Below are 15,000 nucleotides of genomic sequence, written 5' to 3'. Positions count from 1 at the left end.
AAACTGTAAGTTAAATGCTTGGAATAGATAGAAGAGGAAAACTGAGAGCAAATGGGAGGAATATATTGATGCTAGAAACAAGTGCATTGAGATAATAAGAATGGAGGGAAGAAACTATGAGGAAGATATAATAGAAAAGTGTATAAATGAACCCAAACTATTCTTTAGACATATTAATGGGAAGATGAAGAAGAAGGAAGGTGTATCAAGATTAAAAGTTGAAGGAAAAGTCTATGAGGATGCACAGGACATGGCGGAGGTTATGACCAATAGTTTTAGATCGGTATTTACTGTGGAAGGGGAGTTTGATGCTGGAAGGGGTAAGTTACTAAGTACAGTCCCAATCAGTTACAGGGAAATACTTATGATGATAGAAAAGCTTGATGTAAATAAAACATCTGGTCCAGATAGAGTATCTCAAACTGGATACTGAAGGAATGTAGAGAACAACTGACTGATAATACTCAGTCTAATGGTGACATCACTATTGCAAGATTGGAAGAGAGCAAATATTACACCAATATTCAAAGGAGGAAATAAGGAAAACCCACTAAATTATAGACCAATGTCCTTGACTAGTGTTATAGGAAAACTATGTGAAGGAACAATAAAGGAAAGATGGATGAAACACTTGGAAAGAGATAAAGGTTTAGTAAATTGTCAATTTGGATTTAGGAGGGGAAGATCATGCTCCATGAACTTATTGTCCTTTTATTCAAGGGTAATTGATACTATGCAGGAGAGAAACAGATGGGAGGATGGTGTCTATTTAGACTTGAAAAAAGCGTTTGACAAAATACCACACCAAAGATTGCTATGGAAGATAAAAAAAATTATGGAAAAATTGGAGGAAGACTGCTGGAGTGGAAGGAGGATTATTTGGATGATAGAAAGATGAGAACAGTAATACAAGACCAAAATTCATCTTGGCTGAAAGTAACTAGTGGTGTCCCACAAGGGTCAGTGTTGGGACTGATAATGTTTGTAATATATGTGAATGACATAAATGAAAAAACAGATAGTTATATGAACTTATTTGCAGATGATGCTAAGCTGATGAGAAGGGTAGAAAATGTAATTTTTTTTTTTATGTAGGAAGGACACTGGCCAAGGGCAACAAAAATCCAATAAAAAAATATGCCCACTGAAATGCCAGTCCCATAAAAGATTCAAAGCAGTGGTCAAAAATTGATGAATAAGTGTCTTGAAACCTCCCTCTTCAAGAAATTCAAGTCATAGGAAGGTGGAAATACAAAAGCAGGCAGGGAGTTCCAGAGTTTACCAGAGAAAGGGATCAATGATTGAGAATACTGGTTAACTCTTGTGTTAGAGAGGTGGACAGAATAGGGGTGAGAGAAAGAAGAAAGTCTTGTGCAGCAAGGCCGTGGGAGGAGGGGAGGCATGCAGTTAGCAAGATCAGAAGAGCAGTTAGCATGAAAACAGTGGTAGAAGACAGCTAGATATGCAACATTGCGGCGGTGAGAGAGAGGCTGAAGATAGTTAGAGAGGAGTTGATGAGACGAAAAGTTTTTGATTCCACCCTGTCTAGAAGAGCAGTATGAGTGGAACCCCCCAGACATGTGAAGCATACTCCATACATGGATGGATAAGGCCCTTGTACAGAGTTAGCAACTGGGGGGGGTGAGAAAAACTGGCGGAGATGTCTCAGAATACCTAACTTCATAGAAGCTACTTTAGCTAGAGATGAGATGTGAAGTTTCCAGTTCAGATTATAATAAAGGACAGACCGAGGATGTTCAGTGTAGAAGAGGGGGACAGTTGAGTGTCATTGAAGAAGAGGGGATAGTTGTCTGGAAGGTTGTGTCGAGTTGATAGATGGAGGAATTGAGTTTTTGAGGCATTGAACAATACCAAGTTTGCTCTGCCCAAATCAGAAATTTTAGAAAGATCAGAAGTCAAGCATTCTGTGGCTTCCCAGTGTGAAATGTTTACCTCCTGAAGGGTTGGACGTCTATGAAAAGACGTGGAAAAGTGCAGGGTGGTATCATCAGCGTAGGAGTGGATAGGACAAGAAGTTTGGTTTAGAAGATCATTAATGAATAATAAGAAGAGAGTGGGTGACAGGACAGAACCCTGAGGAATACCACTGTTAATAGATTTAGGAGAAGAACAGTGACCGTCTACCACAGCAGCAATAGAACGGTCAGAAAGGAAACTTGAGATGAAGTTACAGAGAGAAGGATAGAAACTGTAGGAGGGTAGTTTGGAAATCAAAGCTTTGTGCCAGACTCTATCAAAAGCTTTTGATATGTCCAAGGCAACAGCAAAAGTTTCACCAAAATCTCTAAAAGAGGATGACCAAGACTCAGTAAGGAAAGCTAGAAGATCACCAGTAGAGTGGCCTTGACGGAACCCATACTGGCGATCAGATAGAAGGTTGTGAAGTGATAGATGTTTAAGAATCTTCCTGTTGATGACAGACTCAAAAACTTTAGATAGGCAGGAAATTAAAGCAATAGGACGGTAGTTTGAGGGATTAGAACAGTCATCCTTTTTAGGAACAGGTTGAATGTAGGCAAACTTCCAGCAAGAAGGAAAGGTAGATGTTGACAGACAGAGCTGAAAGAGTTTGACTAGGCAAGGTGCAAGCACGGAGGCACAGTTTCGGAGAACAATAGAAGGGACCCCATCAGGTCCATAAGCCTTCCGAGGGTTTAGGCCAGCGAGGGCATGGAAAACATCATTGTGAAGAATTTTAATACGTGGCATGAAGTAGTCAGAGGGTGGAGGAGAGGGAGGAACAAGCCCAGAATCGTCCAAGGTAGAGTTTTTGGCAAAGGTTTGAGCGAAGAGTTCAGCTTTAGAAATAGATGTGATAGCAGTGGTGCCATCTGGTTGAAATAGAGGAGGGAAAGAAGAAGAATATTGGAGATATTTTTGGCTAGATGCCAGAAATCACGAGGGGAGTTAGATCTTGAAAGGTTTTGACATTTTCTGTTAATGAAGGAGTTTTTGGCTAGTTGGAGAACAGACTTGGCATGGTTCCGGGCAGAAATATAAAGTGCATGAGATTCTGGTGATGGAACTCTTAAGTACCTTTTGTGGGCCACCTCTCTATCATGTATAGCACAAGAACAAGCTGTGTTAAACCAAGGTTTAGAAGGTTTAGGATGAGAAAAAGAGTGAGGAATGTATGCCTCCATGCCAGACACTATCACCTGTCATGCGCTCAGCACACAAAGACGGGTCTCTGAAATGGAAGCAGTAGTCATTCCAAGGAAAATCAGCAAAATACCTCCTCAGGTCCCCCCAACTAGCAGAGGCAAAATGCCAGAGGCACCTTTGTTTAAGGGGATCCTGAGAAGGGATTGGAGCGATAGGACAAGATAAAGATATGAGATTGTGATTGGAGGAGCCCAACAGAGAAGAAAGGGTGACAGTTGTAGGCTAGTTCACCAGGATGGCCAGTGAAGGGAGAGGAAAGCCAAAGCTGGTGGTGAACATTGAAGTCTCCAAGAATGGAGATCTCTGTAAAAGGGAAGAGGGTCAGATGTGCTCCACTTTGGAAGTTAAGTAGTCAAAGAATTTCTTATAGTCAGAGGAGTTAGGTGAGAGGTATACAGCACAGATAAATTTAGTATGAGAGTGACTCTGTAGTTGTAGCCAGATGGTGGAAAACTCGGAAGATTCAAGAGCGTGGGCAGCATAAACGCAGCATCCAGCTTTGGATCGAAAATGAGGATAGAGAAAGTAGGAGGGAACTGAAAAGGGGCTACTGTCAGTTGCCTCAGACACCTGAGTTTCAGTGAGGAAAAGAAGATGAGGTTTAGAAGAGGAGAGGTGGTGTTCTACAGATTGAAAATTAGATCTTGGACTGCGAATGTTGCAGAAGTTAATGAAGAAAAAGTTGAGGGGGGTGTCAAGACACTTAGGGTCTTCGATAGAAAGGCAGTCCAACCTGGGGACATTTATGGTTACCTCCCCAGATGGGGACTCCGAGGCTGGTGTAGGAGTCGCCATGATTTTAAAATTTTTGAGTGAAGGGTGTGTGTGTTATTAGGTGCTTGTAGTTTTGTGTGGAGGAAGAGAGTTGTCTTTAGAGGGCAGGCTGTGACTGTCCCCTTGTGTTGTGAGACACAAAGGGAAATGTTCAGTGAGGTCACAGCTGGGTTTAATGATAAGTTCACACCACCCCCTGAACAGTGCTTTAGACCTCACTGGGAGTAATTATTGTTTCGGCAGGTGTCTACTGCCTCCTCATACAAATGACTGTATGGTACTGCAGGATGATTTAAATAAAATAAATAGATGGAGTAAATCTTGGCAAATGGAATTCAATTTAAGTAAATAATTATAAAGTAATGGAGTTTGGTAAGAGCAAAAAAAGAATACAATATCATTATGAGATAGATGGTGTAAAGTTAAAGAAATCAAAAGAAGAAGTGGATTTGGGAGTAACAGTTACTGAAAATTTGACTCTGGAGAGACACATTGATAAAATTACTGGAGAGACAATGAATTTGTTGAAAAGAGTGAGAATGGCATTCTCGTATTTGAAGAAATTATGAAAAAGTTGTTGATTTCCATGATGAGACAAAGACTGGAATATGCAGCAGTGGTGTGGTCTCCTCATACAAGGAGGAATATTATAAAATTGGAAAGAGTACAGAGAGCAGTCACTAAGATAGTTCTGGAGTTGAGTAAGTCGACCTATGAAGAGAGATTAAGAATGTTGGAATTTCCTACCCTTGAAAATAGGAGAGAGAGAGAGAGGGGATTTAATAAACATCTATAGAATGATAAATGGTATGGAAAATGTGGACAAAGAATGTTTTATAAATTTAGACACACAGAATACAAGGGGACATAGTAAGAAATTGAAGAAAGTTAACTGTTGAAGAGACATTAAGAAGTATAGTTTTCCTCACAGGAATGTGAACAGATGGAATGAACTCGGTAAAAATGCTGTCAATGCCGTAACTGTCCATGCTTTTAAGACCAAACTGGATAGATATAGAGACTGGATACAATGAGATTACTCACCTCCCGTAAACCACAACTAGGTAAATACAAATAGATAACACACACACACACACACACACACACACCTGGTTGTACAGGTGCTTGCAGCTTCTGGAAGTTGTAACCAGTCCGCCAGTCCCAGAAGTAAAGTGTACCGTTGTCTGCACCTGAGACCAGAACACCCTCCCTGTTGATGGCCAGGCAGTTCACAATAGCATTGTGGCCAGCCAGGTTCTGAGGAGAGGGAATCATGAAGAAAGCCAGGAAGATGAGGTGAAGGAGGACCTGTCATGCAGAGGCCTACTGGCTTCTTGCAACTTACCTTATGCTCTTATGTTCTAGGATATATCATAATAATGACACATCAACACTTTCAATGGGGTGCTTTGCCTAAACAAAATACCTACAACTAAGAAGGCAAGTCAACATTTCCAAAGGTGTTAATTCCTGAAATATGCTTCAACATAATATACTAAGTTAATTAACTTGCTTATACTTTTGACATGGAATAACAAAAACTAACACTATCCATGAAACCAATTCAAGGAACTTCATGTATTTTCAATGTCCAATGTTCCAAGAAACTGTCCTTACACAAAATATAAGAAAATAAAATAATTAAATAAATAAGGAAATAATAAAAAAAAATAAAATAAAATAAGATAAATAAGTAAAAATCCCTAGGACTCAAGTAAAGTCCATCTTAGTCCCTGGGCATCTACAGGAGGGGACATCCCATTGCAACTGAGTCAGTTATATAAATACACTCACATCTCTCCACATCAGGGCTCAGCAGCACCACTTCACAGTAAACACATCCCCGTTCCTGCATCTAACATGACCAGTTAGATGAGATGCAGACCTCCTCCACACGTCCTCAAGGCCATGCTCCATTTTTTGCATTCACAATTGCTTCCATTCAAATTCATCTTGCACAACCCATCTCCCTTACTTCACACACACCCTCTTGCATCACTTTCTTCACACTAGCCATCTATTACAGTCGTGGTCCTTTTGTTACCCTTACACATGTCATACAAAGCCAGTCATCCTTTTCACTAATCATTCTCCTTCCATATTTTCTACATGCTCATAATACATCTCAACACCATTTCTCTTCCACATTTCTTAATTTTTTACTCAATCTTACTCCACATATGTTCCTCAAATGCCTCATCTCCATTGTATTCCATGTTCACACACACACACACACACACACACACACACACCTGCATAAACTTTCCATCAGGACACTTCCACTGCTTGATGTTGTCTGGTGCCCCTGAGGCAAACATATACAGCTCAGGGTGGATGGTAAGAGCTCGCACACTCTTCTTGTGATGGGTCAGGGTGCAGGTGCTCTTCCCCGCCCCAAGATCCCACAGGCGGATGGTGAAGTCATGGGAGCCAGTAATCACCTGTTGGGATGTCAATGTTTGAGAACCAGATACTAAAAACAAACAAACAACTTCATGGATTGCAAATGAGTCTATACTTTGATAAGACTTTTTCTAAACTAGTACAAAAAATCTTTTACAGTTCTACCATTTTAAGTCACTGGCATGGATGTTTTATACAACACAAGAAAATCACAAACATCTTTCAGCCACTCTATTTAACAGTCTTCTTCAAGTGATGACATAAATAAATGCAAGGGCCTCTGTGTGAAATTATAGTCAGGCAGGTTTCCATATGCTGCCATATAGCACTATTCTCACCCTTCTGCTAATGGTTGGAAGTAGAGAAGACCCTCTTCTGGCACTGGATTAGTCATATTTAACAAAACATTATTATAGTCAACCAGACAGCCAGCAGCATCACTCAGAGCAATGTTAACAACCAAAGGGAATCTTCCATTCTGTGCAAAAGAGGAAGCTCCACTAATCAGCGTGCAGTTCAGGAGGGGATCATCTGTGTGCTGACTGCGCTCCCTGCCATGTTGTGTTCATTCTGTGTTGCAAGTATGAGTGCATCCACAGGTTCTCTCAGTGTTTCTTCAGGGTTTAAGTATTTATTACATGGATTACCTGCATTATACTTATACATCTGCCACCAATGAAAGTAGAGCACTGATATATTTGTTATGTTTCATGTCACAAACGTCAATGTTTTTTGCTTGATTTCTCTTACTGTAAGAAATGGTGAAGCACTCAGCTGAAGCCTTATTAAAAGTAAAGCTCATTTTGACAAAACACATGTTTGTTCAAAGCAGTTAGTTTCCATGAGGGTGGAATTATCATTATTTTCACAGCATCCTTTCAACCAATGCCACACCCACAGTGCAGTTCTTTGTGGCAATCCTGTCTTCCTAAAAATGCATTTAGATCCACAACCACCCTTCTGGAGGAAGTTAATAAGGTCTATACTGGTTTAGGATATTTAAGGCTAACATGCTACTGGCACTAAAAACATTACATTAACATAAAATGTGCAAATAAATTTGGCACAACTTTTGGGCAACTGGGGCAAGTGTGAGTACTTCTTAATAGGGCCAAAAGTCAACTGAATGGTGACATGTAGAGATGTAACAGTTGACAGATGTTCAAACTGCTTGGCAATGTTGCCACATTTTCATACTGAATCATCTTTTTCATCTGAGCTGGACACTTTTCCCACACTATAAAACAACAGTTTGTTTATCATGCATACTACTTTCATTGGCGAAGGGGTGTAAGACCATGGAGCCTAAGTATGGTCATCACAATGACTGTATTCCTGGTTTTTCTGGAGTAACAGTAGTGCTCCTGCCAATGAGTGTAATGTTGATATGGACAGTCACAAAAAAAGTTATCAGTTTTTTCAAAATCTACATGATCTTTCATCTAAATCATTATCTTTACATGACAAGGTTCAATTTCAGATCACAAAAGCACTGTTAGTCAATTAGAAATTGTTACAGCTGCAAACACATTCTTAAACTTTAAATGCTGCTCTTGTAAAAATTTCCTTTTTGGCACATGATCCCCTTTGGATGCAAAGGATTTCATATATATATATATATATATATATATATATATATATATATATATATATATATATATATATATATATATATATATATATATATATGTTACAGTCAATACCTGAATCCAGACAATTTGTAAAGTGACTTATTTTTTCAGGCAATTTGTGAACTGCCTAACCTAACCTAACCTAACCTAACCTAACCTAACCTAACCAGGCAGTTCACAAATTGCCTGAAAAAATAAGTCACTTTACAAATTGTCTGGATTCAGGTATTGACTGTAACATATATACACACACACACACACACACACACACACACACACACACACACACACACACACACATACAGTAGTCATAGCTGGGCATGACAATAGAAAATTTATCACTAACTGATAAATTGATAAATTATCAGCAATAACTGATAATCAATACCTGTCAATAAATCTATCGCCCGATAACTGATAAATTGATAAATCCAAAATTCCAATACTGGTGATAACGATATTCATATTTTAAATAAAGTCAATAAATCCAAATCGCAATAACACTCTCCTATGACAGTAGTACCTTGGACTGCATTATCCGGTCCTGGTATGGGCTCCAAGTCCAATTTACTCATAAATCAAATAAAATTTTCCCATAAGAATTAATGTAAACATATCCTATCCATTTCATTGACCAAGAAATATTCATATAAAGATCATTTTAAACACTATTATGTAGACAAATTACTATCCCAAATTAAAAAACAACAAACAATGACCAAGAGGACACCCCATTCATGTTCTCAATAGTCTCCTTCACTTCAACTGTAATCATCTTAAAAGCACCTTCATAATGCATGTCATAGTTTTAGCAATGTAAAATCATAACACTGCAAAAAGTTACAAAATAATGTAGGAAAGCACAGTATGAGCACAGAGATGTTGACACTGCAAGACACATGGAGTGGAATAGGCAACAGAGCTACAGGTTCTGTAGGAAGTGAAGACCGCTGAACACTTGATAGTGAAGTGTGACAAGTATGAGGATCAGAGAAGCCAGCTTGTGACAGCAGTAATAGCCATCACCTGGGGAGAAGAAATGGCATGAGAGGTTAGGGAAGGATGGAGTGATCAGCACAGTACTATTAGCAAGACTATACAGAGATGAAGCTGTCAGGAAAATCATAAAATATATTAAAAGATTTTTAATACAGGGTTGAGAAAAGGACTGATGAAGCAGTGTAACAGTGAAAAAGAAGCAGTGCAAGAAACAATGGCGAGTTTTCAGAATTAGTGGTTGTCACCAGGTGGCAGCACAGACACAAACTCTTCTCTCACATACAAGCAATATCAGATATACCTATAGTGTTATTCTATTTACATGAAGATGCAATGGGCTTATATATTTTTCTACGTAATCCCTTCTAAGTAGTAACACAAGCAAAATCAAACTCTTTTCATGAACAAATGCATATAAGTTGATGTTCTAGTGAATTGGCATTTAGATTTATTTGGTCATCTTAAGATTTCCAAATGAGTACACTCTTGATTGGAAACATCCTCTTTTAGAGATTTTGGTGAAACTTTTGCTGTTGCCTTGGACATATCAAAAGCCTTTGATAGAGTCTGGCACAAAGCTTTGATTTCCAAACTACCCTCCTATGGTTTCTATCCTTCTCTCTGTAACTTCATCTCAAGTTTCCTTTCTGACCGTTCTATTGCTGCTGTGGTAGACGGTCACTGTTCTTCTCCTAAATCTATTAACAGTGGTGTTCCTCAGGGTTCTGTCCTGTCGCCCACTCTCTTCTTATTATTCATTAAGGATCTAAACCAAACTTCTTGTCCTATCCACTCCTACACTGATGATACCACCCTGCACTTTTCCACGTCTTTTCATAGACGTCCAACCCTTCAGGAGGTAAACATATCACGCAGGGAAGCCACAGAACGCCTGACTTCTGATCTTTCTAAAATTTCTGATTGGGGCAGAGCAAACTTGGTATTGTTCAATGCCTCAAAAACTCAATTCCTCCATCTATCACCTCGACACAACCTTCCAGACAACTATCCCCTCTTCTTCAATGACACTCAACTGTCCCCCTCTTCTACACTGAACATCCTCGGTCTGTCCTTTACTTATAATCTGAAGTGGAAACTTCACATCTCATCTCTAGCTAAAACAGCTTCTATGAAGTTAGGTGTTCTGAGACGTCTCCGCCAGTTTTTCTCACCCCCCCAGCTGCTAACTCTGTACAAGGGCCTTATCCGTCCATGTATGGAGTATGCTTCACATGTCTGGGGGGGTTCCACTCATACTGGTCTTCTAGACAGGGTGGAATCAAAAGCTTTTCGTCTAATCAACTCCTCTCCTCTAACTGACTGTCTTCAGCCTCTCTCTTACCGCTGCAATGTTGCATATCTAGCTGTCTTCTACCGCTATTTTCATGCTAACTGCTCTTCTGATCTTGCTAACTGCATGCCTCCCCTCCTTCCGCAGCCTCGCTGCACAAGACTTTCTTCTGTCTCTCACCCCTATTCTGTCCACCTCTCTAACGCAAGAGTTAACCAGTATTCTCAATCATTCATCCCTTTCTCTGGTAAACTCTGGAACTCCCTTCCTGCTTCTGTATTTTCACCTTCCTATGACTTGAATTCCTTCAAGAGGGAGGTTTCAAGACACTTATCCACCAATTTTTGACCACTGCTTTGACCCTTTTATGGGACTGGCATTTCAGTGGGCATTTTTTTTTATTAGATTTTTGTTGCCCTTGGCCAGTATCCTTCCTACATAAAAAAGATGACAGTAAACATAAAGGTAACATGTCTGTGACAGTCAAAAGTCCAAATGACAGAGATCTCCTTCCTAGTTTATGGAAACGGCAATTTTAATAAAAAAAATTTGGCAACTCGAGTGTCCTGGCGATAGTAATGCTGTATTTATAACCAAAACAAACACCTGACTCGGCCGCGCTGGTTGAACTTAAGAAACATGTTGTCGGACAAGAAGTTGAATGTTGCTGCAGTGCCCATCTCCACTACACCCTGTGGTAGTAACATAATCCTCCTCGGTGAAATGCTTGTGACACACTCGGCTGGCTGCTGTAGGGCTCCACTTGTCCCTCTTTATAGCAACTCTCCACAGTTTCCTCATTCCAGCTTCTTATGGGAATTGGTGGCCCCCACATTGAGTGGCACATTGAGGGACACAACACAATGGCATCGTTACAAAACTGGTGAAAAATTATCCATACTGGATAGTATCATAATGATCAATGTTCTATCCATCTTTATGCACCTGGGATTTACTACAACAATATCTTAGCTCTCTTTCCTACAGTTAGATGAGCAACAACGACATCTAGCGGTTTAGTTCCGAAAACTCCCCATAGAAGCAAGGAGTGGATGACCTAAGAAGCATCACAAAATGAAACAAATCACAAGAGAGGATGATGCACACAGTGCACGTCAGAAGATCCATGAGCTCTTTATGGCTCACTTTCCAAGTTATGCTTCTACATTAACACAAATTTTGCTTGATATTTACGCTCATCTTACAAATCACTCGTTTACAAAATTTGTCATAAGCCAAGGTACATGGCTCTTTCAAGATCATATGCAAAATTAAGTAAATAAACATTTTATGTAATACTTTAAATGAAGACTTGTAATTTTCTACATGTGATTGGATTCAAAGTCTTTCTCCAAAATCACCCGTTAAGAAAAACACCAGTCATGTAGAATAACACACATGATAGAATAAGTGGTAACACTATTGACAGCCTCAAGAGTTCCAAGAAACAGACATCAGAATACAGATAAAGAAACAGCAAACCCAACACACCTGAGGCTCGGCTGCCTGACACACCACTGAGGCAATGGTGTTGGAGTGGCCGGTCAAGGTGTGGATGTTGGCCTTGGTCCGCATATCCCAGACTCGTGCTGTAGAGTCACGGCCACAGGTGACCAGCACGTCAATGGTGGGGTGTAATGCCAGGCCATAGCAGGCACTCAGGTGGCCGTGGTAGTGCCGGATCACCTGTTGGGTGAAAAGGTTGAGAATAATGGGAAAATTATGACAATACCTACAACATTCAAGCTCATTCTTGCAGTTATCAAAGCACATGATCCCTTTGACCTTTTTTTGGGACTGGCACCTCAGTGGCCCTTTTTTCACTCTTTTTGTTGCCCTTCACCAATGACCATCTTACACAAAAAATTATTCTTTATACAATGCTCTAATCAAATAACAAAATTCTGCATAAGTATAACATGTGTACCATTTCTGATGGCTGTAGCAACAAGCACAAAGCAGCCCACTGAAAGCCTTGTGGTGTGATGCAGAACCACCCAGCACTCACCTTGTTGTACTCCAGGTCCCAGCACTTGACCTGCTTGTCTTCACCACAAGAGAAGAGGTAAGGGTGACGAGGAGACACAGCAAGGCCCCGCACAGCTGACACATGGCCTGTGAGGGACAATTTAAGCTGGCCTGAGGCAAGATCCCAGATCTTGATGACACGGTCATTGGAGCCAGTGGCAAACCACTCGTTGGCCGGCTCCACAGCCACACAACGCACCCAGCCCAGGTGACCTGAGATGACCCGTGCAAGCTTCCAGGGAGCATGCCATTTGGGTCGTGGCAGCATGGGGGCACGGCGTGGCACCAGGGACTGCTGGCCAGCATTGGCACTGGGCCCTGATGATGCAACCAAGGCCATACTCTGTGGTGGGGGAGTAGGAGGTAGTGGGGGATGGGGCCCTGAAGGAGGGGGAAGAGCTAAGGGACCAGACATTGCACCATTGGTGGTCTCACTGATCTTGGGTTGCAAATCCTCAACGTCAAGGTCGTGAGGCATGGAGACCGCCTTGCGCTGGTTGTGTCTCACCAACCCCAGTACCGGCCCATACTGGTCCCGGGCCTTGGCTTGTCGCCGCAGCTTCTCCAGGGATTCCTCTACAGGAGGCAGTGCTCCCTGGTCACACAGGAACATGTCATGGGTCCTCTTGAGGGAACGGAACACCAGAGTGTGCACCGAGTGCCGCTGGACATCATCAGTGGTGGACGGCATTGCCTCTGAAGAAAAATGGAAGCAAGTTATTTAGGCAAGCTATGTCTAACTCAGGCCATCAATATCAAGGAAGACAAATCAGATTTATCAGTGATAACTTAATTTGACTAGTTTCACATTCCATTTTAAAATCATTAAATCTTGATGCAAGTCACACAGATGTAGGCTCATTAGATAAAGTGACCCTCATTTGAATGCAAACATGGCACATGTTTACATATAATGATATTAGCAATAATATCTCTGCTATACAGAGCCTCCTAACTGTGATCTCCAAGTACAACGAGCCAAGTGAAATATATAATGCCTTGGTATGGTCAATACTTTCACAAGATGAAAGATGTGGATATACAGCATTTCTTCACACTAACCCCAAAAAATTGAAAACATATCAAACTCTATCAGATTTATACTTTTATACTGACATTGGTGGAATACATCCACTGAAAATTTACCCAAATCTTGACTTAAAACTACTCAAGAGGAACTTGGATTTTTCATGCCAGATTCCTAATGAGCTTCCTTTCCTATACACAGCCATTTCAATGGTAGTGACCTCAGTGGTCATTAGACTCGTTTTTTTTTTCCCCTTCAATAACTGATGTTTTTCTTATAGAGATAGTTTACTTTCTGGAAACTGGTTAAAAACTAACTTTATTCAATTCAATTTTGAGCACAAACTTAATTAATCTAAATCTAATCCACAGGTTAGCACCAATAGGGAACTAATCCTGTGAGTTACTAACCCCATTCACCAGCCTTATCAAGAAGCCTTACTTCACTCCCATGGTCTCATGGCCAAGTGGTGCTCCTCAGCGTGGAGATGTTTTTGCTAAGGCAAGTACTTTCACTTCAATAAAAATAGAATTCAAAGGTCTTGGAAAGTGGACTGATAAAGAATAGTGTGCTGAGAAAAAAAAGTAAACAAAATGCTAACTAAATCCACCAGCAAGCACAAGGTGTTTTGCAGATCCAACCAAAGGTAGCAAAATATTTCAGTGCCTGATTCCTTGGATCTCACCATGAAACAGAGCACAGTGTGTGGGTAGTGCACCACAACAGCCACAATGCTCATCAGCACATCTCAGGATGGGACAGGTGAGGCACACCTTGACTAGTAAAACAAAATACTTACAAGCCAAGATTACAATTTCTACCGACACCCATCACTTCCTGGGCCACTGGCGACATGATGCAGTTTAGTAGAAGTATTAATACAAAACTCAGATAATATTGAAATAACATTAGCTTTTTATCTGGGGGCTAGGTTATGTTAGGTTAATTCAGTTCAATGATTTCATTGCTGATCCATTCACTGAGTTTATCTTGAAAAAGTATTGGTATTCTTTTACTCTTACAGCAGTCTCAACGTGGCTTTTCTTAGCCTTCTCATCACGTGGGGCTTTGAACCCCATATATATATATATATATATATATATATATATATATATATATATATATATATATATATATATATATATATATATATATATATATATATATATATATATATATATATATATATATATATATATATATATATATATATATATATATATATATGCTGACAGCAATTTTTAAAAATTGATTTGTTTTTGGAAAAATAAGTTGGCTTGCTATTGTGACAATGCTGAGAATTGACACACCCACGCATGTGATGGGCGAGCAGGCACCAAGGCACGCTGGTGTGCTCATCTATGCATGCGTATGTTACGTCTGTTGCACAAGCACAAAATTAGTCAGTTACTATTTCCTTTGAGAATGCATCTGCTGGCCAATTAAAAATAAAGAATCAATTTCGCCAATCATACCGTTTTATTTCAATTGGTGGAGAGAGAATAGGTAAATTTGAAAAAAATTTAATTAGTCTGCAGAAGATATCTGTTAGTCGTTGGTATTGCCTCAATTATTTCTAGTGCACTGCCAGACTTTATGAAGATAAGCATGGTAAAGACTTCATATTAATTTCTTAGCCTTGCCAGTTAGGTTAGGCTAGT

At 40.1% G+C, this 15,000-nt stretch overlaps 1 protein-coding gene across 1 annotated transcript in view; it reads right to left on the bottom strand.

Moving 5' to 3' along the window:
• Window positions 1-15,000, bottom strand: part of LOC135105011 (pleiotropic regulator 1-like) — a 21,036-nt gene that overhangs the window by 5,190 nt on the left and 846 nt on the right. Inside the window, exons 2-5 of the mRNA XM_064012897.1 lie at window positions 12,293-13,008; window positions 11,776-11,970; window positions 6,213-6,401; window positions 5,070-5,217 (exon numbers count right to left, since the gene is read on the bottom strand). Of these exons, the coding sequence (XP_063868967.1) occupies window positions 5,070-5,217; window positions 6,213-6,401; window positions 11,776-11,970; window positions 12,293-13,003 (1,243 nt within the window). The 5' untranslated portion in view covers window positions 13,004-13,008. The remainder of the gene's footprint in view (window positions 1-5,069; window positions 5,218-6,212; window positions 6,402-11,775; window positions 11,971-12,292; window positions 13,009-15,000) is intronic.

The sequence above is a fragment of the Scylla paramamosain genome, chromosome 11, assembly GCF_035594125.1.
Source record: "Scylla paramamosain isolate STU-SP2022 chromosome 11, ASM3559412v1, whole genome shotgun sequence".
Lineage (NCBI taxonomy): Eukaryota > Metazoa > Arthropoda > Malacostraca > Decapoda > Portunidae > Scylla > Scylla paramamosain.
Note: the sequence above shows the minus strand (reverse complement) of the source record. Positions and strands in the feature narration are given on the sequence as shown.